This window comes from Chiloscyllium plagiosum, unplaced genomic scaffold (assembly GCF_037043375.1).
Source record: "Chiloscyllium plagiosum isolate Xiang-an unplaced genomic scaffold, Cpla_swu_hap1 HiC_scaffold_1, whole genome shotgun sequence".
Taxonomy (NCBI): Eukaryota; Metazoa; Chordata; class Chondrichthyes; order Orectolobiformes; family Hemiscylliidae; genus Chiloscyllium; species Chiloscyllium plagiosum.
The window spans coordinates 95,286,958-95,301,891 of NW_028270139.1; the positions used below are offsets into that span (position 1 = coordinate 95,286,958).

The 14,934-nt window shown below is 37.7% G+C and overlaps 1 protein-coding gene across 1 annotated transcript; it reads right to left on the reverse strand.

The window, feature by feature from the left end:
* Positions 1-241: 241 nt before the first annotated feature.
* On the reverse strand, positions 242-14,656 carry LOC122554931 (mast cell protease 1A-like). The gene is made up of 5 exons (XM_043700360.2): positions 14,552-14,656; positions 9,874-10,036; positions 7,024-7,165; positions 2,678-2,953; positions 242-573 (listed from the first exon to the last, which is right to left on the reverse strand). The coding sequence occupies exons 1-5, from the start codon at positions 14,610-14,612 to the stop codon at positions 391-393; spliced, it is 825 nt and encodes a 274-aa protein (XP_043556295.2). The 5' UTR covers positions 14,613-14,656; the 3' UTR covers positions 242-390.
* Positions 14,657-14,934: the final 278 nt, after the last annotated feature.

Consider the following 14,934-nt stretch of genomic DNA (forward strand, 5'->3'; position numbering starts at 1 on the left):
TTTAGCCCCCATATTATGAATCAATTTGCTGATATATGATGGATGTCAGTTCAAAAGCTCAGAGATTTACAGAATCTATTAGATTCTATATTTGGTGACACAGCATCTAATTAAAAACCAGGCCAAACCTATTACTAAAATTTCAATTGAAAACCTCATTTACTTATTTCACTTTGACCCATTTTCACAACTCACAACTCTTGTCTGAGGATTCAGTTAATGAAACGGGATGCATTTTATATTGAGAATTTCACATTTCAGTTTTATTATACCTGAATGTGGTACAGTGCAGCAAAGGCATGAGTAAAGAGTATGCAGGTCCTTCCTGAAGCAAAGCAATTTAATGACAAGTTGATAAAAGCAAAATCAAGTAGCAGTGAGACTCAACACTCAGTAGAAACCTTCAGCTGTCATATTGGAAGTTTCAACACCAATTATATTTGCAATCCAGTCAAGATATTTCTTTGATATGCGAGTGTAAATCCCAGGCTCTTTGGTGGTTAGATCAGGAGGACCATACGACACAATGCCTTTGTACTTGTTGTTACAAATTAAAGGACCACCTGAATCACCCTGGAAAAAGAGAAATGCAAAATACAATAATTAAGTCGAATTGGCTAAATTTGAATCTGATTAGATTGCAATGTATTCCTGAAAATGTGTTGCTGGAAAAGTGCAGCAGGTCAGGCAGCATCCAGGGAACAGGAGAATCGACGTTTCGGGCATAAGCCCTTCTTCGGGCTTATGCCCAAAACGTCGATTCTCCTGTTCCCTGGATGCTGCCTGACCTGCTGCGCTTTTCCAGCAACACATTTTCAGCTCTGATCTCCAGCATCTGCAGACCTCACTTTCTCCTGCAATGTATTCATGTCATGTTGAACTGTGCTTAGTATGTATGCATACACTAAGCATTACAAGAATGTTAAAACATATACACAACTAAGTGAATAATTGTAATGGATCATGGATACTTCTCTTCAAACAATCCCAGAATCTTACAATACAATAGAGGCCAGTTGATTTGATATATCTGTGAATGGGTAATTGGACTCCCATATCCCTGCTTTTCTATGATAATCGTGTCACTTCCCCATCCTTAAACAACAGTCCAACTCCTTTTTAAAACGATTTATAGAATCTGCCTCCAGTAACTTTCCAATGTTCCACATATCGATAAATCATTAAATGAAAGAAATTTTCTTCTCTCTTGATTGATTGCTAATCCTTGTGAATCCATGAATTCTTGCTATTGAGCAAAAATGTCACCATGGAGAACAGCTTTAATTTGGTTCCTCTATCAAAGATGTTTTGGACTGGGATGGACACAGTCAAAAATCAAATGACACTGAGTTAGATCCAACAGGCTTATTTGAAGCCACAAGCTTTCAGAGCCGTGGCTCCTTCCTCAACTGCCTGAGGAAGAAGGGGAGCTCAGAAAGCTTGTAGTTTAAAATAGACCTGTTGGACTATCACTCAGTGTCATTTGATTTTGATTTTGTCTTCTATCAAAGCTCTCATTATCTTGAAAACCACGGTGAGGTCACTCTTATGTTCACTGAAGAACATCCTAACTTCAATCTCTCCTCATAACTGAAATGTCTCATCCCTGACAACATCCTGGTTAACCTTTATTCAACATCTTGATCTTTTGCATCATGCCTGAGTTTTGGTGCTAGAAATGTCCTCAGTTCTCCTGCAGAATTCTAAACAATGATGATTAATATTTCACCCTGATCTCTTTCCTTTTGCATTCTATGCCACTGTTTATAAACAAAAGTAACCCATTTGATTTTTTAAAAACATTATCAACACATAGGTCCCTTTGCTTATCAACAATTTTCAAAGTCATACCACTTATAGAAAATATCTCTTTCTGTTCTGGTCTTCGCAAAGTGTTCAACTTCACTTTCCTCTGCAGTCTCCATTGAAGTCTATCTGCCATTTCTGTGTCCATTTTAACTTCTTGCCTGTGGCCTCCTGTATTCTGGAACCATCCTTATCATTATAGGTTACAAGTTTACTCTCTGAAAACTTTATAATGCTACTCCCTACATCTGAGTTGATGTCATGTGAAATGTAACAACAGTAAAGGATCCAAAAATAATCATGGGGAACCATCGCTGCACCCTATGACTTCTCTGAAAAGCATCAAAATAACATTACCGTTCCATATTCAATCCTTTACTTTCCTCTTAATTCCATGGCCTTTTATCATTTTAATAAGCTTTAAGTTGACTGCCTTTTAGAAAGGCTTTCTGTTTTAAACTGTTTTCTTTGCTCAGCTTACTATGTGGGAGATGGCACTTAATACCAGCTTCTTACACAAATTCCAAAAGCTTCATGATTCTTTAACGAGGAAACACAGCTTCAAAGTAAAGAGCAGCAGGTTTAGAGTGGATTGAAGGAAAAGGTTTTTCACCCAGAGGGTACTAGGTATCAGTAATTCACTGTCTAAAAGGGTGGTAGAGGTGGCAACGTTCAAGGCATTGAAGAAGTATTTAGATGAACACTGAAATGGCATAGCATGCAAAGTTAAGGGTCAGGAATGGTATTAAAATAGATAAATGTTTGATGACTGGCATGCACATGGTGAACGGAAGAACTTCTTTCCATTCTGTAAAACTTCAATTAGTTTATTCTTATGACTCTATGATATCAGCTACTACAGTATACTCACTTTGTATGAGTCTTTTTTGTGTTTGCTGTCACCAACACAGATCATATCCTTAGTTATTACAAGCTCACAATTAGAAGAACGATCCTTAACTTTGCATTCTTTCCTATCTATTACACTTAGCTTCACTTCTCGAAGTGTCTCGGATGGAGGTTTTAATTTTGCTGTTGCTCCCCATCCTGCCACTGTACAGAGAGTTCCAGGTTTCACATCTTCACTGTTATTTTTCGGTAGTTCAAGCAGTTGCACATATTTGTTAAGCTTTGCTTTGCCGGAAAGCTGTGATACAATATCAATAAATTAGCATTTTATGATTTTCAAAAGGTAAAGAGAGTTTTGTACTATTACTTTATTCCAAAGGAGGAGTGAAATTTTCAAGTTGTAAGAAATCTGCCCTATAATTGTTTTCCCCTTTGGTTTGAACATTCCCATGGTTTGGAGTAGATAGACTATACTATCATTCTTTTTTTAGAAAACTAAACATGGTATGCAGGAATAACGGAAAAAATGATCAATAGAATTCAATGTCAGTTGAGTTTCAAAAAAATTGTAGGAATTATAAATTGAGTGGAAGTATTTTGTTCACAGAACTTTAAAGGCTTTGGCCCCAATTTGGCCCTGAAAAGGTTAGATGAAACTAATAAAATTCTAATTTTATCTCACAAGGTATAAAATTAAAAACCAAGAGCTAATAATGAGTCAATATAAAACAATAATAAGAGTATGATTAGAGAACAGCAGAATTGTGTTGCACACTGTGGCAAGTATGTTAAGGCTTTAGAGGGGCGACAATGGGGAAGCAAGTGCTACACAACTACCTAGTGCAAGAATCATCGCAAAAACTAAATTATTTTTTGAAGTATGAAGGAATTAACAAATGAAGGCACTTCTATTAGATAGATTATTGGGTGGGTTATAATAAATGTTGTGAAGGGAGTTGTGAGCTGTGAAGGGACCAAACAAAATAGAAGGCAGCAGTCTTTCTACTAATTGAAAGAATAAAAGCTAAACATAAAAAAAAATCAGTAAGCAAGGTTGGTGGAACTTGCTTACAGAGATTTGTGGGACTGAGAAACTACAGGTTTCACAATTTCAGGTTTAGTTGTTGATGCAGAAAATATTCCGCCCTTCAATATTAAATTGGGTAGGTGCATGAAGAAAAAGACAATGCGGGGACTTGGTCAGAATATACAAATGTGGTTAGGATTGTTTTGATTGCACTGAGAAGGACTCTCTTCAAACTACATGGCTGCCAGGGGAGCACAACATTTACACTGCTTTACTGCCTATTGTGCTGACTAAATTTCTTACAGTTTCTTTAAGCTATGGACGGCATGGTGACACAGTGGTTGCCTCACAGTACCAGAGACCCGGGTTCAATTCCCGCCTCAGGTGACTGACTGTGTGGAGTTTACACATTCTCCCCGTGTCTGCGTGGGTTTCCTCCGGGTGCTCCGGTTTCCTCCCACAGTTCAAAAATGTGCAGGTTAGGTGAATTGGCCATGCTAAATTGCCCATGGTGAAGGGGTGAAATGTAAGGGAATGGGTCTGGGTTGGTTGCGCTCCGGCGGGTCAGTGTGGACTTGTTGGGCCGAAAGGCCTGTTTCTACACTCTAAGTAATCTAATCTATGCCAATTTATAAAAACTGTCAAAATCACACAGAAATCAATATAAATGATCAGGTACAAGAATAGCATGAAACTTAAATCAGATCTCTTCTCTAACTCCCTCATCATGTATAAAAATTAAAATTTGAAGCAATCCAACTATCATTTATGTATATTAGCCAGAGAACAATTAACAATTCACAAAATTCATATAGTGATATCTTGAACATTGTAAATTATATTTAGACAATATCAAAATATAAAGAAAATTGTGGAGAAATAAAAAATGTTACCCAAACACAACATAGAACACCAGAATTATTTTGGACATTGTTGCATTAGTAATGTTCCTGGAAGCTCTAAATTTTGACACCACATTAAATTTCATGCAATTTGATGATATCATTCCATCTTGGTTGGGGAAATCAGAGAGAATATCTCTAGATCTCAAAGGGGACAGATGTGTCACATAAACCCCATGATAGTCTTAACAATGTCTAACTTGTTCACTAATGTCCTTCAGAGAAGTAAATCTGTCATCTTCACGCGGTCTGGCCTACATGTGACTCCAGACCCATAGCAATGTGGTCAATGCTTGACTGCCCTGAAAAATGGCCACTAAATTATATAAATTGCTGAAAAGTCTCAATGAAGAAATTGGACAGACTACTTGGCATCAACAAGGCACTAGAAAAGACTGACAAATAATTACTGGGCTCAAAACTCTTTTTTTATCCACTGATGCTGTGAGATCTGCTCAGTTTCATCACTTTCGGCTCTTATTTTACTCTCTTAACTGGATTTAAACCAAATAAGGTGTGGACCCATGTAGTCTAGATGGAACGCACACTGTGCATTAGTGAGCAAGTTGTTACGGGTGCTGGAGATCCAAAACAAAAACAGGAAGTGCTGGAGAAACTCAACACGTCTGACAGCAAGTAGGAAAGATAAACAGAGTTAACGTTTTGAGTCCAGTGACCCTTTTTCAGTTATTCTTGTCTATGTGTGCTAAATAGTGCTCCTGTTAGAGCTGACAGACATACCTGGATGACAAAGATGTAGAAATTAATATGAGAAATAAAAAGTGTGCTTATGACAGGTGTAAGATAGAAAATGCAATTGAAAACCATGAGGCATACGGAAAGTTGAGAAAGCAAATAAAAGAAGCAAAGAGGGATTATGAGAAAAGACTAGCAGCTAACATAGAGTCCCAATGCCTTTTATGGCATATGAATAGTACAAGAGTGTTTAAAGGAGGAATAGGGCTAATTAGAAATCAAAAAATTTTATTAATGGTGGCTGGTGGCATGGCTGAGGTATAAAATGAATACTTTATATTTGTCTTTACAAAAGTGGTGGACGCTGTCCAGGCCAGGGACAGAGGAGAAAACTTTGTCTCGAGAATCATTCAAAGTTAACAATAATATTGACATATATGGTGCTGGCCATAATCTTTTCTTCTTCCCTTGACTTTGGGGGGGAAGTTAGAGAAGACTGGGGAATTGTAAATTTTTCAAGAAAGGTTGTAAGGATAATTCCAGCGATTGCAGACAAATAATTTCAACTTTGGTAGAAACAAATATGTAGGATAGAATTGAAAGTCACATGGAAAAAAGCGAATTGATTAGAAAACGTTGGCATGAAGTTCTAACAAAATGCTGGAATTTTCTGAAGTGGTAACAGAAAAGGTCATTCATGGAGCTGTTGCTGTTGTGTGCACCACAAATACACAGAGGCATTTGATATGGGACCACACAACAGATTTATGAGTAAAGTTGAAGGTCACAGTATGGTACAGTAGCAACATGAATACAAAATTGGCTAAGTAATAGGAAACAGAGACTAATGATCAATGGATATTTTTCTGCTGGAGGAATGTTTGTGATGCAGTTCCACAAGTGCCATCATTGAGATTCTTGTTTTTTTTAGATTAGATTCCCTACAGTGTGGAAACAGGCCCTTCGTGCTGTGAGGCAGCAGCGCTAACCACTGAGCCACCGTGCCGCCCCAGTGCATTTTCCTAATATATATTCATGATCTGAAGTTTGGCATGTACTGTTCTTCTTGGAGAGGAGAAGGCTGAAAGGAGATTTGATATATGGTTTCAAAATCACGTGTGGACTTGATGGAGTGGATAGGAGAAATTGTTTCACTCATAAAGTAAAACGAATCAGAGGGCATAAATTTGAAGTGATGTGTCAAAGAAGTGAGGGTGATATGAGAAAAATCTTTCTCACCCAGTAAGGAGGTAGGGTATAGAATGCACTGTCTGGAAATATGGAGGAAGCATGTTTAATTGAAGCATCCAAATGGATATTGGATGGTTAGCGTGCAAGGTTATAGGAAAAAGCTGATGTTGGCATGAAGGAATGATGGTCATTTAAGAGCCAGTGCAGGCATGATAGCCTGATGGCCTCTTCCATTCTATAAAAGTTCTGTGTTTCTGTGACATAATCACGTTCAAATTTGATGCCCTTTCAGAGCTGCCAATCTTCATTATCAGTTCTCACGCATGAAAAAATACAGCACAAAACAATTTTTTTTGTGTGTCTGAATCTTAATGTTTGTTGTAACTTAACTGATAAAACTGGCAGACCTCAATTATTTATATCGATTAAATTAACTCTAAGAATTAGATCACATAAAGCTGTTACTTTTCTATGAAATGAAATGCTTCTTTATCCAGATTAAAAGCTTGAAAAACCACAAAAGAATTGGAACAAAATAATTAAAATTCATACTTCAAGTAGCATGATGTCATTGTCTGGAATTATATTGTCAAATTCTGGATGTGGATACTGCTTCTTGACCCGAAGTATTTGTTGACTTTTCTCATTCTGTTTAAGAGAATGTGCTCCAAGAACAACTTGAAACTGTCTATGCCTGCATTTCATCAAATGGACAGATCATTATACTTCACTTTCATCAAAACAAAACACACTTGAGGCAACCATGAGAAAAGAAACAATTGGAGTTTCAAACAGTATAAAAATGACAAGCTGAACAAAATTGAGCAACGCATTTTATTTACTATTTCTTTCATACTTAAGTCAAAACTTGAGTGCACACTGCAGAAAAAGACCAATTGGTTCAATTTGTCTACGCCAATCTGAACCCAAGTGAATTTGCTATCATCTGCATCTATATCTTTACAATCTTTCTGTACCCCATTATACATTGTGTAGCTCTTGTGTAGCTCTGTGTTCCACCCCAACATACATTGATATTGCATTTAAATAGCAGCTTAGTCAGTACCTAAGAAGTTGGCATTTTACTTAAATGCTTCATCAGATACTAACTAATTTGTTGAACATTTCCAAAATGTTCAGTTTTTATTTCAGACTTGCAGTAATTACATTTTTCGTTTGTTTAACATATATGCAGTATTGTTAAATCTAAAGAAAAAGATACACACAATAGGAAGTGTAGTTTTTATCTAAACGGTAAAAATAAAATTGAAATCAGTTAAAAAATATTCAATATGGAAATTCCAGCTGAGGTTGGGACAGCATATCTGGCCAGTAACTCTGTACAATTTGGGAGGTAGTTAGTCATTCCTTAGCCTCTGTGTCAGTGGTGTTCTCCCATACCACCAGGTGTACCGCCATTAGTGATGTTAGCAATGCTGGATCTGAGGAATTCCCAATGTAGAGAATTCCAGTCTTCACCCACATCCTTCTGTTTCACAGACAGAAAGAAACTTGTCTATTCCAAAGCTCAGCATCAACCCAATACAATAAACAATAGACAATAGGTGGAGGAGTAGGCCATTCTGCCCTTCGAGCCAGCACCACCATTCATTATGATCATGGCTGATCATCCTCAATCAGTATCCTGTAAGAGACTTTGGAGTGCAGGTTCTTGGCTCCTTGAAAGTGGAGTCACAGGTAGATAGGATAGTGAAGAAGGTGTTTGGTATGCTTTCCTTTATTGGTCAGAGTATTGAGTACAGGAGTTGGGAGGTCATGTTGCAGCTGTACAGGACATTGGTTAGGCTACTGTTGGAATATTGTATGCAATTCTGGTCTCCTTGCTATTGGAAAGATGTTGTGAAACTTGAAAGGGTTCAGAAAAGATTTACAAGGATGTTGCCAGGGTTGGAGGATTCGAGCTATAGGGAGAGGCTGAACAGGCTGGAGCTGTTTTCCCTGGAGCATCGGAGGTTGAGGGATGACCTTATAGAGGTTTACAAAATTATGAGGAGCATAGATAGGATAAATAGACAAAGTCTTTTCCCTGGGGTCGGGGAGTCCAGAACTGCAGGGCATAGGTTTAGGGTGAGAGGGGAAAGATATAAAAGACACCTAAGGGGCAATTCTTTCACGCAAAGGATGGTACATGTATGGAATGAGCTTCCAGAGGATGTGGTGGAGGCTGGTGCAATTGCAACATTTAAGAGGCATTTGGATGGGTATATGAATAGGAAGGATTTGGAGGGATTTGGGCTGGGTGCTGGCAGGTGGTACTAGATTGGGTTGGGATATCTGGTTGGCATGGACAGGTTGGACCGAAGGGTCTGTTTCCATGCTGTACATCTCTATGACTCTATGACTCTATAATAGCCAATATTATTGATTTATTGATTGATTTATTGTCACATGTACCAAGGTACAGTGGAAAGCTTTGTTTACGGCCGGAACAAGAAGATAATAATAAGTAAGGATTTAAAAAGACTTCGAGGCATACAGGTTACATTGCTAGGTTAGATCAGCGTGAGCAAGATCAGCATTGCTTGAGGCTAGAGAGTCTATTCATAGTCTAATAATGGCCAGGAAGAAGCTGTTCCCGAACCTGCTGGTGGATGTGTTTAGGCTTCTGTATCTTTTGCCTGATGGAAGAAGTTGAAGAAGATCATATATGCAGATGCCTAGCTAATTCCTGTTTCTAAAACTACAATCCAAATAAGCATTGCCCAAGTTGTGCTCTATTTTGTACAGTTCTGTCCTGGCCAATTTGCTAACTGCCTGCTACTGTGAAAAAGATTCATTGGTGATTTTGTGATCCCTGCAGCTTATAGTAAGGCTCCAATAATAAGGCCATATTCCTGAAAACAGACTCACTGGATTCTTATTGATACACGTTAGTTTGATAAGAGGACTTGACATTGGTGTCATCAAGCTATTATTCATGCAAGTTATACATGCAAGTATGTGCAATGGTCATTTTGTTTAAACACTAAATTGCTCAGAATATTATCAAAATAATCACGTTTCTCATAGAGGTGACATGTAAAAACACAGCAAAGTCATTAATAAATTGTTACTAGAATAGTATTTGTTCCTGTAAGATCTATAGAATCCTGCAAACCAATGATCGAGCAAGCTTACCAACTGGACAAGCAGAAGGAGACAAAAATATTCTCAAAGGCACAACCTTGAATTTTCATGAATTTCAGAGGAACAACTTATCAAATAAAACCATGCTCACATTAAAGAGTTATATCAGGTTTGCTATCTAGCAATAAGATCATCTATAAAAGTAAACAATTAGATGTAGTTAATGTGGTCTGGGTGTGGGGGACATACAATTTACAAAGTTGAGTCAATAAACATAATAAGACTTCATTTATAGCCATACACATGACAACTTACAATTTACAATGTGCTGCTGTCAGTATCCATTTGGGACTGATCAAAGCCCCTCCACAATGGTGTGTGTAACGCTTTGCTTTACAATTATAACCTTGGATAGAGACCATATAAGGTCTTGAATGGGGTTCAACTTCATGTCCTCCAATAATTTCCACACCATGATCTGTATTTTAAAGAAAGATGTTGTATGGTTATTAAGTTACTGAAATGGGCACTAAATTAGTATATTCTGGATCAGTGATGCTGGAAGAGCACAGCAATTCAGGCAGCTTCTGAGGAGCTTCGAAATCGATGTTTCGGGCAAAAGCCCTTCATCAGGAATAAAGGCAGAGAGCCTGAAGGGCGGAGAGATAAGCTAGGGGAGGGTGGGGGTGGGGAGAGAGTAGCATAGAGTACAATGAGTGAGTGGGGGAGGAGATGAAGGTGATAGGTCAGGGAGGAGATGGTGGAGTGGATAGATGGAAAAGGAACTAGGCAGGTCGGCAAGTCCGGACAAGTCAAGGGGACAGTGCGGAGCTGGAAGTTTGAAACTAGGATGAGGTGGGGGAAGGGGAAATGAGGAAGCTGTTGAAGTCCACATTGATTAAGTCAATGTGGACTTCAACAGCTTCCTCATTTCCCCTTCCCCCACCTCATTCTAGTTTCAAACTTCCAGCTCCGCACTGTCCCCTTGACTTGTCCAGACTTGCCGACCTGCCTAGTTCCTTTTCCACCTATCCACTCCACCATCTCCTCCCTGACCTATCACCTTCATCTCCTCCCCCAGTCACCCATTGTACTCTATGCTACTCTCTCCCCACCCCCACCTTCCCCTAGCTTATCTCTCCGCCCTTCAGGCTCTCTGCCTTTATTCCTGATGAAGGGCTTTTGCCCGAAACATCGATTTTGAAGCTCCTTGGATGCTGCCTGAATTGCTGTGCTCTTCCAGCTCCACTGATCCAGAATCTGGTTTCCAGCATCTGCAGTTATTGTTTTTACCCTACTAAATTATTATAGATACACCTTTACATAGGATTCCTCCCATATTCACCTCCAGGATTTGTTCAAATGCGATATGGTTTCATATAATTGTAAAATAATTAAAGCATAGTAATCAAATTAAGGTGACAGTAACAGGCTGTGATATCAAGGCAGCATTTGACTGATTGGGGCATCAAGGAACTTTAGTTAAAATTAACATCAGTGTTGTCAGGGTAAATTTCTCAACAAGCTGCAGTCATATCTAATGCTTAAGCAGATGGTTGTCATTTTTGAAGACATATTGTTTCAGTGCAAGCCATCAATATCAGAGTTCCTCAGGGTAGTGTCTTAGCCCCAACCATCTTCAGTTTTTTTAGTAATGGCATTTCCTCCATGATAAGGTTAGAATTCGAGATTTATAAAAATTTGATAGCGGGATGTTGGTTTAACTCATTGGGTCAATGGTTATCGCCCATCCCTAGCACAGGTGGTAGTGAGCTGCCTTCTTGAATCCTTCTGAAATCATAATAACACATTCATAATAATCGCTTGTCTCAGTTTAGCGAAATATGATCATTGTCACAATCATGAAATCTGTTCCTGAAATCAAAGGCAAATATTTCGAACCATGGTGACATTATACCACAAAAAATGGTTTATTTCAAGCTTTCTGCTAAAAACGTCATTCAAAATTATTAAGCACAATATAATGATTAAGAGTGGTTTTGGAAGAATTCAAAGTGGACTCACCATGTTAATGCTTTTTTATTCACAGGTGCTGCAAAACTTTCTGTTATTCAGCACTTTCTGTTTTTATAACTTGACTTTGTACTCTGTGCCTCAATGTATAAATCTAAAACTACTGTATTCTTGATTAGTTATATCTCAACTGGTCCTGTCATCTTCTGTGATTATGCATATAAATCCCCCTGCTCCTGAACTCCCTACAAGAATTGTACCTTTTATTTAATATTGTCTCTCTGTGTTCGTCTGACCAAAATTAATCATTTCGCAATTCTCTGCATTAAATGTTGACTGCGGCCTTTAAGTCCATTTTACCAAACTATGTTCATCTGAAGTTCTACACTACTTTCCTCTCAGTTCATAATTTTCAAGTTTTGTATCATCCACCAATGTTAATATTGTGACCTGTTCCCCAATGTCTAATGCATTATTTTATATCTGGAAAAACAGGACTCTGAACATCAACATTTGGGAACTCCATTGCAAACCTCCAGTCCAAAATGCAGTGACCTCCACTTTTTGTCATTTGACTTTTTGCAAAACTCTGCAGTGTGATGCCTTCTTAAATGCCTCTTCGAGGTCCTTGTGCATCACATCAACAAGATTACCATCAATCCTCTCCATTACATAATCAAAATCTCAACCAAGTTAATAAAAAATGATTTGCTTTCTACCTCGCTTTCCTTAATTAACCTACGTTCCTAAACTGATTGAAGTGAGACAATTCATTAAGTTTGACATTTAAATGTACACTAATAGCTCAGAGTAGACATTTGTAGCTACAAACGCCTTTTCTACGCAAAATGGAAAATGTAGTCAATTTCCAAAGGAACCTAACTAAGAATGTAACCAATTCAGAGGGAACCCAAAACCTTGAATGTCAGTTTGGTAAACTGAACAACCTTATCAGATTGAATCGACAATCACAGGGTGGTAAGGGCGCAAGTAAGAGACATTGTTAGCAGTGTTCTCTCGCACCTTCTCTCCAGTGGCACAGGCTTCCATGGCAGGAACTAGATGCCGATCGCCGTTCATGGAACTTTGCACTGATTGCTCACACACAGTCATGCACCTTAGAAGGGCCATTGATAGTAAGACTGATAGTGTTAACAAATATCCAGGAGCTAATGAAAGTATAAAAAGATTATGAGCAGAATCTGATTATTGATAAGGATGTGTGACATAAGTGCTTTTTAAAATTAAATTGTTGATTGGATGTGGACATTGCTGGCTGGGTCAGCATTTATTGAACATCTCAAATTAATAACAGGCAGTAAACCAGAGTACCATGGGTCTGCAGTCATATGCAAGCCAGACCAGATAAGGATGAAAGGTTTCTTACCTTAAAAAATATTAGAGAACCTGATGAGTTTTTTTTTAATGCCAATTGTCAGTAGTTACATGGTCATTATTTGTTTAGTTTTTATTCCAGTTTTCTTTACTGCATTTAAACCCACATCCCAGCACATTACCCCAGGATTCTGGAATTCTAGCCCAGTGACATAAGATCACGAGTGACAAGTAAAATTGTACAAACATAATAATGAAGTATAAGAAATGTATGAATTAAGGCTAGAAATTGTCAACATGACCAGGGAGACCTTAGTGAACTTTTATTGTATATATCCCAGCTAAGATTTATAAAATAAAGCCTGTAATTGTTGAACCCAAACACGAAGTGACTGTTTTGCCTGGAGTATTATTCAAAAAGCTTTTCCAAAAGCAAAGAAAACTGACTAGCCAATAATTGCTGGGTTGATCTTTATCCCTTCTTTGGAACAAATGTGTAAGACTTGTAATTATAATCCTCTGGAACAGTCCCTGAGTCTAAGGCAGATTTAAAACTACGGTCAGTGCCTCTGTAACTTTTACTCTTCTCTTTCAGTATCCTGGGATGCATCTCATCTGGACCTGGCATCTTATCAATATTAAATCTAGTCAGCTTATCCAATACATATAAAAGTAGGAAGACCTGGAGCAACTCAGCAGATATGGCATCATCTGTGGAGAGAGAAACAGTGAGTGTTTCAAGACCAGCACGACTTTCTTGTTCCAAAGTTAAATCATATTGGCTTTGAAATACTAACTCTGTTTCTGTCTCTACGGATGCGGCTAGACCTGTTGATTTTCTCCAGGCCTTTCTGGTTTATTTCCAATTTCCAGCATCCATGTGTTGTTTTAATTTAAACTTTGCAATACTGTTTCCTTATCAATTTTAAAACTTTCACCCCACTGAGGAAGTGTAGAATAGGATGCTGTATATCATCCTTTATTTCATACAATCTCCCAAAGTTAAATTTGTCTCTATGAACTTCAAATCTGAAATTTCATGAGCATTTGAAAGAAATAGACTTGTAGCAATATGGGACCAGAATGAGGAATGGAACTGGCACAATTGCTATGAGCCAGACATTCTTTCTGTGAAGCATGATTCAAGAGACCAACAGAAACCACTGTTTATTTCTGCTCAATATTATGAATGGAATAATGTTGGTAGCAATTTATTTGTATTTCTTAAGATTAAGAAATGAAAGTAAATCAAAATGTCTGGAAGTAGATATCTGCTGCAAAAATACAGAAGCAAAAGACTGCAGATGCTGGAAATATGAATTAAAAATAAAACAACAAAATGTTAGAATAACTCAGCAGGTCCGGAATCATCTGTGGTGAGAAACTGCATTAATGTTCAAGGTCAAGATGCCTTTTAAATCAGACTTCAGAACGTGAAGAGGTGATAAAAGGTCATCTCAACTTCAAACATTCGCTCCAGATAATTAACAAATATTGTCAGGAAGAAATATTAACATGTCAATCATTGAGCATTTAGATTAATCTCCAGACACACTTATTGCCACATAAGAATTAATAAAATAAGTTAAGTTGTTTGAGACAAACATTTTACCATACAATAATTACTAAAATAAATCTGAATATAAATGTGCTAAGTATAAAAGTTGCGGATTTTGCTACTTACAAGTTGGAGATCGGGAAAGAACAATCAAATAAATAAACAGATTGTATTGTAATGATTTCATTGTTGCCTCTTTTGTGGTGACAAATAAAACTCACATTCAATTTATAATGAGCTCAAAGGGATGTGGTTTGTTCCCTTTGATGTCATCTCTAAGAACTTTTCCATTGTGCATCAATTCTACCTACAGCAAGTCACATGACATTAGTTGAAGCTGATCAGCTTTCGTAATAAATATTCAGACATTGGTCAGAAGAAATGCATGATTCACTAAAATCATTTATGAAACTTGAAAGGATTAAAAAAGATTTTCAATGATATTGCCAGGGTTGGAGACTTTGAGCTATAGGGAGAGACTGAATAGACTGGGGCTATTTTCCCTTGAA

Bases quoted from the DNA above. Each gene is read 5' to 3' on its own strand.
- LOC122554931 (XM_043700360.2), bottom strand. From the start codon at position 14,612: ATGAAATCATTACAATACAATCTGTTTATTTATTTGATTGTTCTTTCC. The intron at 10,037-14,551 runs GTAAGTAGCAAA...TTTAAAATACAG, and splicing joins TCTTTCCCGATCTCCAACTT to ATCATGGTGTGGAAATTATT. The intron at 574-2,677 runs GTGAGTATACTG...CTCTTTTTCCAG, and splicing joins ACAAAAAAGACTCATACAAA to GGTGATTCAGGTGGTCCTTT.